This window comes from Panulirus ornatus, chromosome 10 (assembly GCF_036320965.1).
Source record: "Panulirus ornatus isolate Po-2019 chromosome 10, ASM3632096v1, whole genome shotgun sequence".
In the NCBI taxonomy this organism is placed as follows: Eukaryota; Metazoa; Arthropoda; class Malacostraca; order Decapoda; family Palinuridae; genus Panulirus; species Panulirus ornatus.
This window is the reverse complement of record NC_092233.1, coordinates 31,059,984-31,078,332: the sequence shown is the minus strand read 5'-3', so window position 1 is coordinate 31,078,332 and position 18,349 is coordinate 31,059,984. Positions and strand designations below refer to the sequence as shown.

General features: G+C 40.8%; 1 protein-coding gene across 4 annotated transcripts in view; it reads left to right on the top strand.

Moving 5' to 3' along the window:
* Positions 1 to 18,349, top strand: part of LOC139750877 (probable methyltransferase-like protein 25) — a 221,376-nt gene that overhangs the window by 180,410 nt on the left and 22,617 nt on the right. For all 4 annotated transcript variants that reach the window (XM_071665729.1, XM_071665726.1, XM_071665732.1 and 1 more), the window contains one exon: positions 14,089 to 14,235. In XM_071665729.1, coding sequence (XP_071521830.1) covers positions 14,089 to 14,235 — 147 coding nt within the window. The remainder of the gene's footprint in view (positions 1 to 14,088; positions 14,236 to 18,349) is intronic.

The window sequence follows — 18,349 nt, the reverse complement described above, 5'->3', positions numbered from 1 at the left end:
GCGGGAGACAGCGGCAAAAAAAAAAATATATATATATATATATATATGTTATCCTTGGGGATAGGGGAGAAAGAATATGTCCCATGTATTCCCTGCATGTCGTAGAAGGCAACTAAAAGGGAAGGGAGCGGGGGACTGGAAATCTTCCCCTCTCTTTTTTTTTTTTTCCTTTTTTTTTTTCAAAGGAAGGAACAGAGAAGGGGGCCGGGTGAGGATGTTTCCTCAGAGGCCCAGTCCTCTGTTCTTAACGCTTCCTCGCTGAGGCGGGAAATAGCGAATAGTATGAAAGAAAAAGAAAAGATAGATATATATATATATATATATATATATATATATATATATATATATATATATATATATATATAGGTGTACTGAAATGGTTTGGTTACATGGAGAGAATGAGTGAGGAAAGATTGACAAAGAGGATATATGTGTCATAGGTGGAGGGAACAAGAAGTGGGAGACCAAATTGGAGGTGGAAGGATGGAGTGAAAAAGATTTTGAGCGATCAGGGCCTGAACATACAGGAGGGTGAAAAGCATGTAAGGTTTAGAGTGAATTGGAACGATGTGGTATACCAGGGTCAACATGCTGTCAATGGATTGAACCAGGGCATGTGAAGCATCTGGGGTAAACCATGGAAAGTTTTGTGGGGGCCTGGATGTGGAAAGGGAGCTGTGGTTTTGGTGCATTATACACGACAGCCTTTGTTGTCTTTTCCTAGCACAACCTCGCATGCATGCGGGGGAGGGGGGTGCCATTTCATGTGTGGCGGGAGTGGATGAAGGCAACATGTATGAATACGTACATTTGTATATAAGTATATGTCTGTGTATGTATATGTAAGTATTCGTTGAAATTTATAGGTATGTTTATGTGCGTGTGTGGGCGTTTATGTATATACATGTGTATGTGGGTGGGTTGGGCCATACTTTCATCTTTCCTTGTGCTACCTTGCTAACACAGGAGACAGCAACAAAGTATAATAAATAAAAAAAAATTCCTAATTTGTTTGCCATTTCCCTCTTAAGCGAGGTAGCGCCTGGAATAAATGAGGAGAGGCTGGATTTGCAAACATGTGTAATGCAATGAAACCACAGTGAAAAAGATTTGAGCAATCGGGGCCTTAACATACAGGAGGGTGAGAGGTGTGCAAGGAATAGAAAGACTTGGAATGATGTGGTATATCGGGGACACATGCTGTCAGTGGACTAAACCAGGGCATGTGAAACATCTGAGGGTAAACCATGGAAAGGTCTGTGGAGCTTGGAAAGGGAGCTGTGGTTTCAGTGTTTTGGAAGATGAACAGTATGAGGAAAGTAAATTGGAAGATTAGTGAGGGAAGAAGAAGGCAGAGTGGTAACAGGCAGAGAAGAGGACCATCCTCTGCTACTAAGATACTAGAGGCACAGTCACTTAAACTAATTCATTATTGTGACTACAGTTTAATCTTTTACAGAGTAGTACTGCCAGTATTCTTTTTGTTTTATCAAGTCTTAAAATAAAATCATGCAACTGTACAAACAAATACTTACCTGAAGACCAAATGCACCCAGCTCTTTTAATCCCTCAAGTGTTTGTTCATCTCTTTCTATGGCGTCATTCTTTGCCGCATCATTGCACTCCTACAAGATATACATGCAAATAAGCATCTGAATTATTCTGATAGAATTAAATCACATTTCATAATGGCATTGTTTGTGAGTAACTGGCTGCATATTTACAGGTGGCAGAACTTTTACAATTAATAAAGGTCTTTTGTCTCTTCATGGTGTTACACATTGGTGAATGTCTGATATGACAAGTGTTTCATATATTTTGCTTTCTTCACTGTGAACAAGTGCCCCTACCTGTGGCACCAACAAGTTCTGTATTCTACGAATTGGTTTGGGATGTAATGTTAGAATTGTCTTTGTATCTAGTTTTATTTCATTCTGTGTGATGTTATTTGAGAGTACAGCTCTATTCCTAGTTTCTAGTTCCTTAACTGGCTTGTTCACAACATCCATTTCATTACCACTAAGGCTAATTTCATTAGTTTTTTCCCCACAAGAATGTTATTATCAGTGGTTCCCTGACTTGGAGGAAAAAATGAGAGATTTTCACTCATCAGCTCATTATTCTAGTTTCTGCTGACATCTCTTTTAACTTTCCATTCATAAGGAGTTCATTATTCTTCTCAGGGCAATAGAACTATAAGGATACTTGCAAACCTCTTTAGCAGTAGACTGTCTTCATTAAAAAACAAAAAATGTTGGAACCATAACTAAACTCACGGGATGATCTTATTTTTTGACCATAATTTTATAATAACAGCTTCAAAAATTTGACTTCTCTTACTAAGGTATTTTAAAGCCTTTTAACATTTGAAACAAGAAAATGGACAAACAGGATGGTTATACAAATACAATGGGTACGGGTGCACAGTGATTCATCATGGAGTTTATTCAGTTATCTGGTTTATATCTAATGGTTCATGGAATAAATACCTTGTAGAAGTACTTCCACTTCTGCATCATATATGTGTGTTGGGGCCTGTTACCTTGAGTTGTTAGTTTCAGTGTTATCACTTGGAAGTCATCTGCACCACTGGGCAAAGATGACCAAACATCTCATTTCCAACACATCCATAGCCCATGCCTCGCATCCACAAAACATTGTTGTGACCACTATACCTCATACATACCCATTTTTGTCTTACACAAGAAGACCTCTCTTTTCAAATATTCTTCAAAGCATCCAGAACCTTTGCCCCTTCACCCACCTATTGCTCACTCCCACTTCCATAGTTCCATCTGTTGACATGTCCACTCCAACTTCACTTCCTCCAAATTTTCACTCAAAACTCACACCCTAACTAACCTGTCCCTCCATCCTGCTAAATCTAATAATCTTACTTTTATTTACATTTACTCTCAAAGTCCACCTTTCACACACTCTTCCACTCTCGTCTTCCACTCTCAGTCATAAACTTCTGCAGTTTTTCACTTGAACCGGCTGTGGCATCAGCAAACAATTGCAACTGACTCACATTGCAGGCACCATCATCCCCTACAGACTGCCTACTCACACTCTCTCCAAGACTTGCATTTACCTCCCTTATACTGCACATTAATTTTTCCTTTCAAATGATGAAAAGGGTCAGAATAATTGTAGGAATACCCTGAAGATCATTATTACTGAATATGATCGTTGTATAATGTATAACTCAAGGGGGGATGAATCCATCCCCAGGTCATTTGTCATGCATATGGCAACTTCCTCATATTAACTAAACTCTATACTCTTAAAAAAATAATTCCTGTTTCATAGATTTTTCTTAATTTAAGTGTTACATGAGATTGAAAAAAAAAAAAGCATTTAAAAGCAAGCCAAATACTTTCAGTACTGAATGATGTTGAAAATATGTTTGTTGCTTATTACCAATACCGTCAATTATAAAGCAACAATTTTCTAAACTTCTTTTGCACCACAGAATGGCCACTTTTGTGCAAGGATCTAAACTGAATTGAATATTAGAGAAAAAAATGAGAAATCAAGCTATGTAATCAATAATACATTTAGGAGATTAAAGGCTTTCCCATCTCATATATCACAGACTATCCTTAATGCAACCTTAAACCTTATGAAGCACTTATTTTAAGCAACTCTAAGTAGAACTTCCCACGTATTCCCTGTGTGTCGTAGAAGGCGACTAAAAGAGGAGGGAGCGGGTGGCTGGAAATCCTCCCCTCTCGTTTTTTCTTTTTTTTTTTTTTAATTTCCCAAAGGAAGGAACAGAGAAGGGGGCCAGGTGAGGATATTCCCTCTAAGGCCCAGTCCTCTGTTCTTAACGCTACCTCGCTAATGTGGGAAATGGCGAATAGTATGAAAAAAAAAAAAAAGAAATGGCCCAACCCCCCCCATACACATGTATATACATACGTCCACACACGCAAATATACATACCTACACAGCTTTCCATGGTTTACCCCAGACGCTTCACATGCCTTGATTCAATCCACTGACAGCAGGTCAACCCCGGTATACCACATCGCTCCAATTCACTCTATTCCTTGCCCTCCTTTCACCCTCCTGCATGTTCAGGCCCCGATCACACAAAATCTTTTTCACTCCATCTTTCCACCTCCAATTTGGTCTCCCTCTTCTCCTCGCTCCCTCCACCTCCGACACATATATCCTCTTGGTCAATCTTTCCTCACTCATCCTCTCCATGTGCCCAAACCACTTCAAAACACCCTCTTCTGCTCTCTCAACCACGCTCTTTTTATTTCCACACATCTCTCTTACCCTTACGTTACTCACTCGATCAAACCACCTCACACCACACATTGTCCTCAAACATCTCATTTCCAGCACATCCATCCTCCTGCGCACAACTCTATCCATAGCCCACGCCTTGCAACCATACAACATTGTTGGAACCACTATTCCTTCAAACATACCCATTTTTGCTTTCCGAGATAATGTTCTTGACTTCCACACATTCTTCAAGGCCCCCAGAATTTTCGCCCCTCCCCCACCCTATGATCCACTTCTGCTTCCATGGTTCCATCCGCTGCCAGATCCACTCCCAGATATCTAAAACACTTCACTTCCTCCAGTTTTTCTCCATTCAAACTCACCTCCCAATTGACTTGACCCTCAACCCTACCTCCCAATTGACTTGACCCTCAACCCTACTGTACCTAATAACCTTGCTCTTATTCACATTTACTCTTAACACATAGCCAGCTGATAGCGTTTTACTGAACCTGACTGTACAACGCGGAGTTATATGAATACGAATAAAGTGTATATGAACCTTCATGGAACATACAAACCTCTATGAAGGTGCGCGTTCATATACACTTTATTCGTATTCATATAACTCCACGTTGTACAGTCAGGTTCGGTAAAACGCTATCAGCTGGCTATGTGTTCTGTTCGGAAACAACCGATAGACCCCATTGCTCACCATTGTGAGACGAAGGGTATTCGAGTACTTAGTATTTCGAATAGTTGTTTCCTATTATACAGTCCCTTAGCCTAGCGGTTAGCATACCTGCCTCTTGCACAAGGGGTCCCAGGTTCGATCCTGGCTGTTGGAGGTTTGTATGTTCTATGAAGGTGCGCGTTCATATACACTTTATTCGTATTCATATATATATATATTTTTTTTTTTTGCTTTGTCGCTGTCTCCCGCGTTTGCGAGGTAGCGCAAGGAAACAGACGAAAGACATGGCCCAACCCACCCCCATACACATGTATATACATACGTCCACACACGCAAATATACATACCTACACAGCTTTCCATGGTTTACCCCAGATGCTTCACATGCCTTGATTCAATCCACTAACAGCACGTCAACCCCGGTATACCACATCGCTCCAATTCACTCTATTCCTTGCCCTCCTTTCACCCTCCTGCATGTTCAGGCCCCGATCACACAAAATCTTTTTCACTCCATCTTTCCACCTCCAATTTGGTCTCCCTCTTCTCCTCGTTCCCTCCACCTCCGACACATATATCCTCTTGGTCAATCTTTCCTCACTCATTCTCTTCATGTGCCCGAACCATTTCAAAACACCCTCTTCTGCTCTCTCAACCACGCTCTTTTTATTTCCACACATCTCTCTTACCCTTACGTTACTTACTCGATCAAACCACCTCACACCACACATTGTCCTCAAACATCTCATTTCCAGCACATCCATCCTCCTGCGCACAACTCTATCCATAGCCCACGCCTCGCAGCCACACAACATTGTTGGAACCACTATTCCTTCAAACATACCCGTTTTTGCTTTCCGAGATAATGTTCTCGACTTCCACACATTCTTCAAGGCTCCCAGAATTTTCTCCCCCTCCCCTACCCTATGATCCACTTCCGCTTCCATGGTTCCATCCGCTGCCAGATCCACTCCCAGATATCTAAAACACTTCACTTCCTCCAGTTTTTCTCCATTCAAACTTATCCCAATTAACTTGACCCTCAACCCTACTGTACCTAAAAACCTTGCTCTTATTCACATTTACTCATAACTAACAACCCCATCCATAAACAAATTAAACAACCATGGAGACATCACACACCCCTGCCACAAACCTACATTCACTGAGAACCAATCACTTTCCTCTCTTCCTACACGTACACATGCCTTACATCCTCGATAAAAACTTTTCACTGCTTCTAACAACTTGCCTCCCACACCATATATTCTTAATACCTTCCACAGAGCATCTCTATCAACTCTATCATATGCCTTCTCCAGATCCATAAATGCTACATACAAATCCATTTGCTTTTCTAAGTATTTCTCACATACATTCTTCAAAGCAAACACCTGATCCACACATCCTCTACCACTTCTGAAACCACACTGCTCTTCCCCAATCTGATGCTCTGTACATGCCTTCACCCTCTCAATCAATATCCTCCCATATAATTTACCAGGAATACTCAACAAACTTATACCTCTGTAATTTGAGCACTCACTCTTATCCCCTTTGCCTTTGTACAATGGCACTATGCACGCATTCCGCCAATCCTCAGGCACCTCACCATGAGTCATACATACATTAAATAACCATACCAACCAGTCAACAATACAGTCACCCCCCTTTTTTAATAAATTCCACTGCAATACCATCCATATATATATATATATATATATATATATATATATATATATATATATATATATATATATATATATATATTATCCCTGGGGATAGGGGATTAAGAATACTTCCCACGTATTCCCTGCGAGTCGTAGAAGGCGACTAAAAGGGGAGGGAGCGGGGGGCTGGAAATCCTCCCCTCTCGTTTTTTTCAATTTTCCAAAAGAAGGAACAGAGAAGGGGGCCAGATGAGGATATTCCCTCAAAGGCCCAGTCCTCTGTTCTTAACGCTACCTCGCTAACACGGGAAATGGCGAATAGTACGAAAGAAAGAAAAAAAGATATATATATATATTTTTTTTTTTTTTTTTATACTTTGTCGCTGTCTCCCGCGTTTGCGAGGTAGCGCAAGGAAACAGACGAAAGACATGGCCCAACCCCCCCCCCCCATACACATGTATATACATACGTCCACACACGCAAATATACATACCTACACAGCTTTCCATGGTTTACCCCAGATGCTTCGCATGCCCTGATTCAATCCACTGACGGCACGTCAACCCCGGTATACCACATCGATCCAATTCACTCTATTCCTTGCCCTCCTTTCACCCTCCTGCATGTTCAGGCCCCGATCACACAAAATCTTTTTCACTCCATCTTTCCACCTCCAATTTCGTCTCCCACTTCTCCTTGTTCCCTCCACCTCCAACACATATATCCTCTTGGTCAATCTTTCCTCACTCATTCTCTTCATGTGCCCAAACCATTTCAAAACACCCTCTTCTGCTCTCTCAACCACGCTCTTTTTATTTCCACACATCTCTCTTACCCTTACGTTACTTACTCGATCAAACCACCTCACACCACACATTGTCCTCAAACATCTCATTTCCAGCACATCCATCCTCCTGCGCACAACTCTATCCATAGCCCACGCCTCGCAACCATACAACATTGTTGGAACCACTATTCCTTCAAACATACCCATTTTTGCTTTCCGAGATAATGTTCTCGACTTCCACACATTCTTCAAGGCTCCCAGGATTTTCGCCCCCTCCCCTACCCTATGATCCACTTCCGCTTCCATGGTTCCATCCGCTGCCAGATCCACTCCCAGATATCTAAAACACTTCACTTCCTCCAGTTTTTCTCCAATCAAACTCACTCACAATTGACTTGACCCTCAACCCTACTGTACCTAAAAACCTTGCTCTTATTCACATTTACTCTTAACTTTCTTCTTTCACACACTTTACCAAACTCAGTCACCAGCTTCTGCAGTTTCTCACATGAATCAGCCACCAGCGCTGTATCATCAGCGAACAACAACTGACTCACTTCCCAAGCTCTCTCATCCCCAACAGACTTCATACTTGCCCCTCTTTCCAAAACTCTTGCATTCACCTCCCTAACCACCCCATCCATAAACAAATTAAACAACCATGGAGACATCACACACCCCTGCCGCAAACCTACACTCACTGAGAACCAATCACTTTCCTCTCTTCCTACACGTACACATGCCTTACATCCTCGATAAAAACTTTTCACTGCTTCTAACAACTTGCCTCCCACACCATATATTCTTAATACCTTCCACAGAGCATCTCTATCAACTCTATCATATGCCTTCTCCAGATCCATAAATGCTACATACAAATCCATTTGCTTTTCTAAGTATATATATATATATATATATATATATATATATATATATATATATATATATATATATATATATATATATATATATATATTACGAGGAAGTGCAAGGAAACAGCCGAAAGAATGGCCCAACCCACCGAGATGCACATGTATATACATACACGTCCACACACGCACATATACATACCTATACATTTCAACGTATACATATATATATACATACACAGACATATACATATGTACATAATTCATACTTGCTTCCTTTATTCATTCCCATTGCCACCCTGCCACACATGAAATGACAATCCCCTCCCCCTGCACGCACTTGAGGTAGCACTAGGAAAAAACAACAAAGGCCACATTCGTTCACACTCAGTCTCTAGCTGTCCTGTATAATGCATCGACATCACAGCTCCCTTTCCACATCCAGGCCCTACAAAACTTTCCATGGTTTACCCCAGATGCTTCACATGCCCTGCTTCAATCCATTGACAAGACATCAACCCCGGAATACCACACCGTTCCAATTCACTCTATTCCTTGCACGCCTTTCACCCTCCTGCATGTTCAGGCCTCGATCGCTCAATCTTTTTCACTCCACCCTTCCACCTCCAATTTGGTCTCCCACTTCCCCTCGTTCCCTCCACCTCTGACACATATAGCCTCTGTTTCAATCTTTCCTCACTCATTCTCTCCATGTGACCAAACCATTTCAAAACACCTTCTTCTGCTCTCTCAACCACACTCTTTTTATTACCACACATCTCTCTCACCCCTTCATTACTTACTCGATCAAACCATCTCACACCACATATTGTTCTGAGACATCTCATTTCCAACACATCCACCCTCTTCCGCACAACCCTATCTATAGCCCATGCCTCACAACCATATAACATTGTTGGAACCAGTATTCCTTTAAACATACCCATTTTTGCTTTCTGAGATAATGTTCTCGCCTTCCACACATTTTTCAACACTCTCAGAACTTTCGTCACCTCCCCCACCTTGTGACTCACTTCCGCTTCCATGGTTCCATCCGCTTCCAAAGCCACTCCCAGATATCATTCAAACTCACCTCTCAGTAGGCTTGTCCCTCAACCTTTTTGTACCTAATAACCTTGCTCTTATTCACATTTACTCTCAGCTTTCTTCTTTCGCACACTTTATCATACTCAGTTGATAGCTTCTACAGTTTCTCACCCGAATCAGTCAACAGCACTGTATCGTTAGTGAACAACAACTGACTCACTTCCCAAGCCATCTCATCCATGAGAGACTACATACTTGCCCCTCTCTCCAAAACTCTTGCATTTACCTCCCTAACAACCCCATAAACAAATTAAAGAACCATGGAGACATCATGCACCCCTGCCATAAACTGATTTTTACCGAGAACCAATCACTTTCCTCTCTTCCTACTCGTACATATGCCTTACATCCTCGATAAAAACTTTTCACTGCTTCTAGCAACTAGCCTCCCACACCATATATTCTTAATACCTTCCAGAGAGCATCTCTATCAACTCTCTCATATGCCTTCTCCAGATCCATATATGCCACATACAAATCCATTTGTTTTTCTCAGTATTTCTCACATACATTCTTTAAAGGAAACACCTGATCCACGCATCCTCTACCACTTCTGAAACCACACTGCTCTTCCCCAATCTGATGATCTGTACATGCCTTCACCCTCTGAATCAATACCCTCCATATAATTTCCCAGGAATACTCAACAAATTTATACATCTATCCCCTTTGCCTTTGTACAATGGCACTATGCATGCATTCCACCAATCCTCAGGCACTTCACCATGAGCCATACATACATTAAGTATCCTTACCAACCAGTCAACAACACAGTCACCCCATTTTTTAATAAATTCCACTGCAATACCATCCAAACTCACCGCCTTGCTGGCTTTCATCTTCCACTAAGCTACCTCTTCTCTGTTTACCAAATCATTCTCCATAACCCTCTCACTTTGCACACCACCTCGACCAAAACACCCTATATCTTACTTCCCACACCATATACTCTTAATACCTTCCACAAAGCATCTCTATCAACCCTATCATATGCCTTCTCCAGACCTATAAATGCTACATACAAATCCATTTGTTTTCCTAAGTATTTCTCACATACATTCTTCAAAGCAAACACCTGATCCACACATCCTCTACCACTTCTGAATCCATACTGCTCTTCCCCAATCTGATATTCTGTTCATGCCCTCACCCTCTCAATCAATACCCTCCCATATAATTTCCCAGGAATACTCAACAAACTTATGCCTCTGTAGTTTGAACACTCACCTTTATCCCCTTTGACTTTGTACAATGGCAGTATACATGCATTTCTCCAATCCTCAGGCACTTCATCATGGTCCATACATACAATGAATATCCATACTAACCAATCATCAACACAGTCACCCTTTTTTGATATATTCAAACCTGCCACCTTGCCTGATTTCATCTTCTGCAAAGCTTTCAATACCTGTTCTCTCTTCACCAAATCATTCTCCCTGACCCTCTCACTTCGTACACCATCCTGACCCAAACACCCTATATCTGCCACTCTTATCATCAAACACATTCAAGAAACCTTTAAAATACTTTCCTCATCTCCTCACTCCTTCACTACCTGTTATCACTTCCCCACTTGCTCCTTTCACCAATGTTCCCATTTGTTTCTCTTGTCTTATGGACATTAATTACATCCTTCCAAAACATCTTTTTATTCTCCCTTATATCTAATGATACTCTCTCAACCCAACTTTCATTTGCCCTCTTTTTCAACTCTTGCTTCTTTCTCTTGACCTCTTGCCACTTTCTTTTATACATCTCCGAGTCATTTGCACTACTTCTCTGCAAATATCGTCCAAACACCTCTCTTTTCTCTTTTTTATTCTTGAATACCATTTCTCGAGTTAGTGAGGCAAGGCCAGGTACAGACAAAAAAGGGCCTCATCACTCACATCCATTCTGTCGCTGTCATGTGTATTACATTGAAACCATAGCTCTGTATCCTCAACCAGGCCCCACAGAACTTTTTATGGTTCACCCTGGTTATTTCATATTCTCTGATTCAGTCTCTTGCATATTCTCTGATTCAGTCTCTTGCCAGCATGTTGACCCCAGTATAACATATTGTTTCAGTTCACTTTATCCCACTTATGCATTTTCACTCTCCTGCATGTTGAGGACCTGATCGCTCAAAACCTGTTTCACTCCGTCCTTCTATTCCTAATTCAGCCTCCCCATACTCCTTATTCCCTCCATTTGTGACACATATATCCTATTTGTAACCTTTCCTCACACATTTTATCCATATGTTCAAAACATTTCAGCTCACCATTTTCAGTTCCCTCATCCACACTTTTTATTTCCACACATTTCTCTTACCCTTTCCATTTACTTACTCAATCAAACCACCTTACACAACATATTGTCCTCAAGCATTTCATTTCGAACACATCCACCCTCCTCCATATAGCCTTCATCTATAGCCCATGCTTCATATCTGTATAATATTGTTGGGACTTCTTTTCCTTCAAACATACCTGTTTTGTCATAGATATCATCCTTTCTTTTCACGCATTCATCGCTCCCAGAAGCTTTGCCCCTCCCCCTCACCCACTCTGATTCACTTTTGCTTCCATGGTTCCATTCCCTTCCATGTCCACTCCAAAGTATCTAAAACACTTCATGTCCTCCAATTTTTCTCCATTCAAACTCACACCCCAGCTAATCTGCCCTTCAACCCTGCTATACCAAATAACCTTGCTTTTATTTGTATTTATGCTGAAAATCACAACAAAAACATGACATCATAAATACAAAAGCACAACTTGGAAAGGAAACACAAGAATCCTTAACCCTTTTGTGTATTACCACATCTTCAGAGGACTAGTTATGAAGTGAGAAAATAGATACAGTAGAGGTTATGTATACAGAACTGGAGAAAACTTGGAAGGGGGTCATATAAAGCTTGTAATTAGTGATAGGCATGGGGATCATTGTAACCCACCCTCTACCTAACCTTGGCCTAACATCTCATGGATAAACTCACTCAAGTAAAACTGGATACAAGGGTTGACTTACACAATACAACATAATGCTGTATTATGAAAGTGTTTTGTCTGGTTTTACCTGAGAGAGGTTATCAGTAAAGCCCACTTGAGCTTTACAGTATACAATAAAATTATCCAATAAAAGTGATTTATATATTTTTACTGTTATTTTAACTCAGTACCTCAAAAGGAAAATTAGATATTTAAATATTTACTGTTTTACTCATTTACATGCAACCAGTTAAACAACTATGCCCATTTAACCACTTCCTATAACACTGAATGATAATGAGATTCTTATCTCTGAAGAAGCATATCAGTTTGTCTTATAGAAAAAAATCCTTTATTATTGCTATCAGCTGTTTTATGTTATCAAATATTTTTTATACTTTCCCACATTAGTGAGGTAACACCAGGAACAGATAAAGACAGGCCACATCTACTCACATCCATTCTCTAGCTGTCATGTCTAATGCACTGAAACTACAGCTCCCTGTCCATAAGCAGGCCCTACAGAACTTTCTATGGTTTACCCAGGACACTTCACATGCTGTGGTTTAGCCCATTGACAGCATGTCTACCCATGTACCACATCATTCCAATTCACTTTATCCCATGCACGCCTTTCACCCTCCTGTACTTTCAGGCCCCTGATTACTCAAAATCTCTTTCACTCCATCCATCTCCAATTTGGTCTCCTCATTCTCCTTGTTCCCCCCAGTTTTGACATGTATGTCCTCTGTCAACCTTTCCACACTCATTCTTTCATGTCCAAACCATGTCAGTACACCTCCTTCTGCTCTCTCAACCACACTTTTTATAACCACACATATCCCTTACCCTTTCATTACTTAATCAAACCTCCTTACACCAATTATTGTCAGCAAACATTTTTTCCCAACACATTCACCCTCCCTCGCACAGCCTTATTTATAGTCCATGCCTTGCATCCAAATAATAGTGTTGGACTACTCTTCCTTCAAACATACTCTTTTTTGCCCTCTGAAATGATGTTCTCTCTTTTCACACATTCTTCATTGCTCCCACAACCTTCCTCCCATCCCCCACCCTATTGCTCACTCCCACTTTTATGGTTCCATTTTCTGCCATTTCCACTCCCATATATATAAAACATTTCACCTCCTCCAGTCTTTCTCCATTCAGACTTTCACCTCAACTAACCTGTCCCACCATCTTCAATCTATTTTTGTTCAAAAACAATTGATGAACTCATGATAAACTTGTATACAATTACTATATTATATTTTATGAGAACTGGACATTAGTAATATCAGAAATTTAATTCACTCAGAAAGGGCTAAATTTTCTAAGATATAATTGTTCTTACATTCCATTCTTGTTTTGAGCTTTCATCTTGAAGAGTTCATAATTCACCTCCCAATCAAATTCTGGATACACTCCATGTAAATTGAATTGAAAAATAATATATATAATTTTCTAGAATAATTAGTATAAATGAACTTTGTCCACTGCCAAAATGGTCAACAGCATAAAGTATTCTAACTTAATATGAATGCATAAACATAATCTAATATTCATGTATCATTCTAATTGATTCAGTGCAGAACAGTGTGCTAAAACAGAGGGTTTGCTTCCAAGGTTGCATTTGTTTCTTGGCTGTAGATAAGTTTTACAAGAATGTTTGTGTGTGGGCAATAGTAACTATATTCCTTAGGTGCATTGTTAGTATCTGTTTCTTTTTCATTGATAGGTGACACAGGAAGAGTTAGAGCAGTACGACCACAAACATCTAGATGACTTGAAGAAGTTAGAACGGTTTTATCTTCTTCGTGCATCTATAGCTCCTGTGATAGAGGGAATAATTCTTCTTGACAGACTGGCTTTTCTTTGCGAACAGGTAACCTTTATGTTTGTGCATGAAAAATAGAACCTTTCGATGGATTTATAGTTTTTATTTCAAGTGTGAGTTAAAAGTTTGAAGTTAAGTAGTTTATAAAAACATAACAGAACTGTATTTAATAGCAATATTGACCAAGTTGATAAACATAATAAAACAAGAAGTTTCTAGGAATAAGAACATTAATGATAATGATAATGATAATGATAATAATAATGATAAGTTGCTAGAAGCAGTGAAAAGTTTTTATCGAGGATGTAAGGCATATGTACAAGTAGGAAGAGAGGAAAGTGATTGGTTCTCAGTGAATGTCGGTTTGCGGCAGGGGTGCGTGATGTCTCCATGGTTGTTTAATTTGTTTATGGATGGGGTTGTTAGGGAGGTGAATGCAAGAGTTTTGGAGAGAGGGGCAAGTAGGCAGTCTGTTGTGGATGAGAAGGCTTGGAAAGTGAGTCAGTTGTTGTTCGCTGATGATACAGCGCTGGTGGCTGATTCGGGTGAGAAACTACAGAGGCTGGTGACTGAGTTTGGTAAAGCGTGAGAAAGAAGAAAGCTGAGAGTAAATGTGAATAAGAGCAAGGTTACTAGGTCCAGTAGGGTTGAGGGACAAGTCAATTGGGAGGTAAGTTTGAATGGAGAAAAACTGGAGAAGTGAAGTGTTTTAGATATCTGGGAGTGGATTTGGCAGCAGATGGAACCATGGAAGCGGAAGTGAGTCATAGGGTGGGGGAGGGGGCAAAAGTTCTAGGAGCGTTGAAAAATGTGTGGAAGTCGAGAACATTATCTCGGAAAGCAAAGGTGGGCATGTTTGAAGGAATAGTGGTTCCAACAATGTTATATGGTAGCGAGGCGTGGGCTATAGATAGAGTTGTGCGGAGGAGGGTGGATGTGTTGGAAATGAGATGTTTGAGGACAATATGTGGTGTGAAGTGGTTTGATCAAGTGAGTAGTGGAAGGGTGGGAGAGATATGTGGTGGTGGGAAAAGTGTGGTTGAGAAAGCAGAGGAGGGTGTTTTGAAGTGGTTTGGTCGCATGGAGAGGGTGAGTGGGGAAAAATTGACAAAGAGGATGTATGTGTCAGAGGTGGAGGGAACGAGGAGAGATGAGAGACCAAACTGGAGGTGGAAGGATGGAGTGAAAAAGATTTTGAGCGATTGGGGCCTGAACATGCAGGAGGGTGAAAGGCATGCAAGGAACAGAGTGAATTGGAATGATGTGGTATACCGGGGTCGACGCGCTGTCAATGGATTGAACCAGGGCATGTGAAGCGTCTGGGGTAAACCATGGAAAGATTTGTGGGGCCTGGATGTGGAAAGGGAGCTGTGGTTTCAGTGCATTATACATGACAGCTAGAGACTGAGTGTGAACGAATGTGGCCTTTGTTGTCTTTTCCTAGCACTACCTCGCGCGCATGCAGGGGGAGGGGGTGTCATTTCATGTGTGACGGGGTAGCGATGGGAATGAATAAAGGCAGCAAGTATGAATTATGTACATGTGTATATATGTATATGTCTTTGTATGTATATATATGTATACATTGAAATGTATAGGTATGTATATGTGCATGTGTGGACATGTATGTATATACATGTGTATGTGGGTGGGTTGGACCATTCTTTCGTCTGTTTCCTTATGCTACCTCGCTAATGCGGGAGACAGTGACAAAGTATAATAATGATAATTAAAAATGTAATAATGACAATAATAATATTAGGGGAGAAAGAATACTTCCCACGCATTCCCGTGTGTCGTACAAGGCAACTAAAGGGGACGGGAGTAGGGGACTAGAAACCCTCCCCTCCTTGTATTTTAACTTTCTAAAAGGGAAAACAAAACAAGGAGTCATGCGGGGAGTGCTCATCCTCCTTGAAGGCTTAGATTGGGGTGTCTAAATTTATGTTGATGTAACCAAGATGAGAAGAAAAGAGAGAAAGGTAGTACGTTTGAGGTAATGAAACTGGATGTTTCGGCTCTGAGTGAAACAAACCTCAAGGGTAAAGGGGAAGAATGGTTTGTGAATGTCTTGGAATTAAAGTCAGGACAAGAGCAAAGGAAGGAGTAGCACTACTCCTGAAGCAGGAGTTGTGAGAGTATGTGATAGAGTGTAACAAAGTAAATTCTAGATTAATAAGGGTAAAACTGAAAGTGGATGGAGAGAGACAGGTGATTATTGGTGCATATGCACCTGGTCACAAGAAGAAAGATCATGAGAGACAAGTGTTTTTGGAGCAGCTGAGTGAGTGTGTTAGCAGCTTTGATGTACAAAACTGGGTTATAGGGATGGGTGATTTGAATGGAAAGGTGAGTAATGTGGCAGTTGAGGGTATTATTGGTGTACATGGGATGTCCAGTGTTGTAAAAGGAAATGTGTTAATTGATAGGTGCATGAAAGAGAAACTTTTGGATTTTAATGTGCTAAGAGGGGCAACTGGAGGGATGTCTGATCATTATCTTGTGGAAGTGAAGATTTGTAGAGGTTTTCAGAAAAAAGAGAGAATGTTGGAGTGAAGAGAGTGGTGAGAGTAAATGAGCTTAGAAAAGAGACTTGTGTGAGGAAGTACCAAGAGAGATTGAGTGCAGAATGGAAAAAGGTGAGAGCAAATGACGTAAGGGGAGTGAGGGAGGAATGGGATGTATTTAGGGAAGCAGTGATGGCTTGTTCAAAAGATGCTTGTGGCATGAGAAAGGTGGGAGGTGGGCAGATTAGAAAGGGCAGAGAGTGGTAGAATGAAGAAGTAAGATTATTAGCAAAAGAGAAGAGAGAGGTGTTTGGACAATTTTTGCAGGGAAGTTGTGGGAATGACTGGGAGATGTATAAAACAAAGAGGCAGGAGGTCAAGAGAAAGGTGCAAGAGGTGAAACAGAGGGCAAATGAGAGTTGGGGTGAGAGAGTATCATAAAATTTTTGGGAGAATAAAATTATGTTTTGGAAGGAAGTAAATAAAGTGCATAAGATAAGAGAACAAATGGGAACATCAGTAAAGGGGGCTAATGGGGAGGTAATAACAAGTAGTGGTGAAGTGAGAAAGAGATGGAGTGAATATTTTGCAGGTTTGTTGAATGTGTTGGATGATAAAGTGGCAGATATAGGGTGTTTTGGTCGAGGTGGTGTGTGAAGTGAGAGGGTCAGGGAGAACAGTTTGGTAAACAGAAAAGAGGTAGTGAAAGCTTTGGGGAAGATGAAAGCAGGCAAGGCAGTGGGTTTGGATGGTATTGCAGTGGAATTTATTAAAAAATGGGGTGACTGTGTTGTTGACTGGTTGGTAAGGACATTCAATGTATGTATGGTTCATGGTGAAGTGCCTGTGGATTGGCAGAATGCATGCATTGTGCCATTGTACAAAGGCAAGGAGGATAAAGGTGAGTGTTCAAATTACAGAGGTTGTTGAGTATTACTGGGAAATTATATGGGAGGGTATTGATTGAGAGAGCCAAGGCATGTGCGGAGCATCAGATTGGGGAGGAGCAGTGCGGTTTCAGAAGTGGTAGAGGATGTGTGGATCACGTGTTTACTTTGAAGAATGTATGTGAGAAGTACTTAGAAAAACAAATGGATTTGTATGTAGCAGTTATGGATCTGGAGAAGGCATATGAAACAGTTGATAGAGATGCTTTGTGGAAGGTTTTAATATATGGTGTGGGAGGTAAGTTTCTAGAAGCATTGAAAAATTTTCATCAAGGATGTAAAGCATGTGTATGAGTAGGAAGTGAGGAAAGTGATTGTTTCTAAGTGAATGTTGGTTTGCGGCATGAGTGCTTGATGTCTCCATGGTTGTTTAATTTGTTTATGGATGGGTTTGTTAGGGTGGTGAATGCAAGAGTTTTGGAGAGAGGGGCAAGTATGCAGTCTGTTGTGGATGAGAGGGCTTGGGAAGTGAGTCAGTTGTTCGCTGATGATACATTGCTGGTGACTGATTCGGGTGAGAAACTGCAGAAGTTGGTGACTGAGTTTGGTAAAATGTGTGAAAGAAGAAAGTTGAGAGTAAATGTGAATAAGAGCAAGGTTATTAGGTTCAGTAGTTTTGAGGGACAAGTCAATTGGGAGGTAAGTTTGAATGGAGAAAAACTGGAGGAAGTGAAGTGCTTTAGATATCTGGGAGTGGACTTGGCAGCG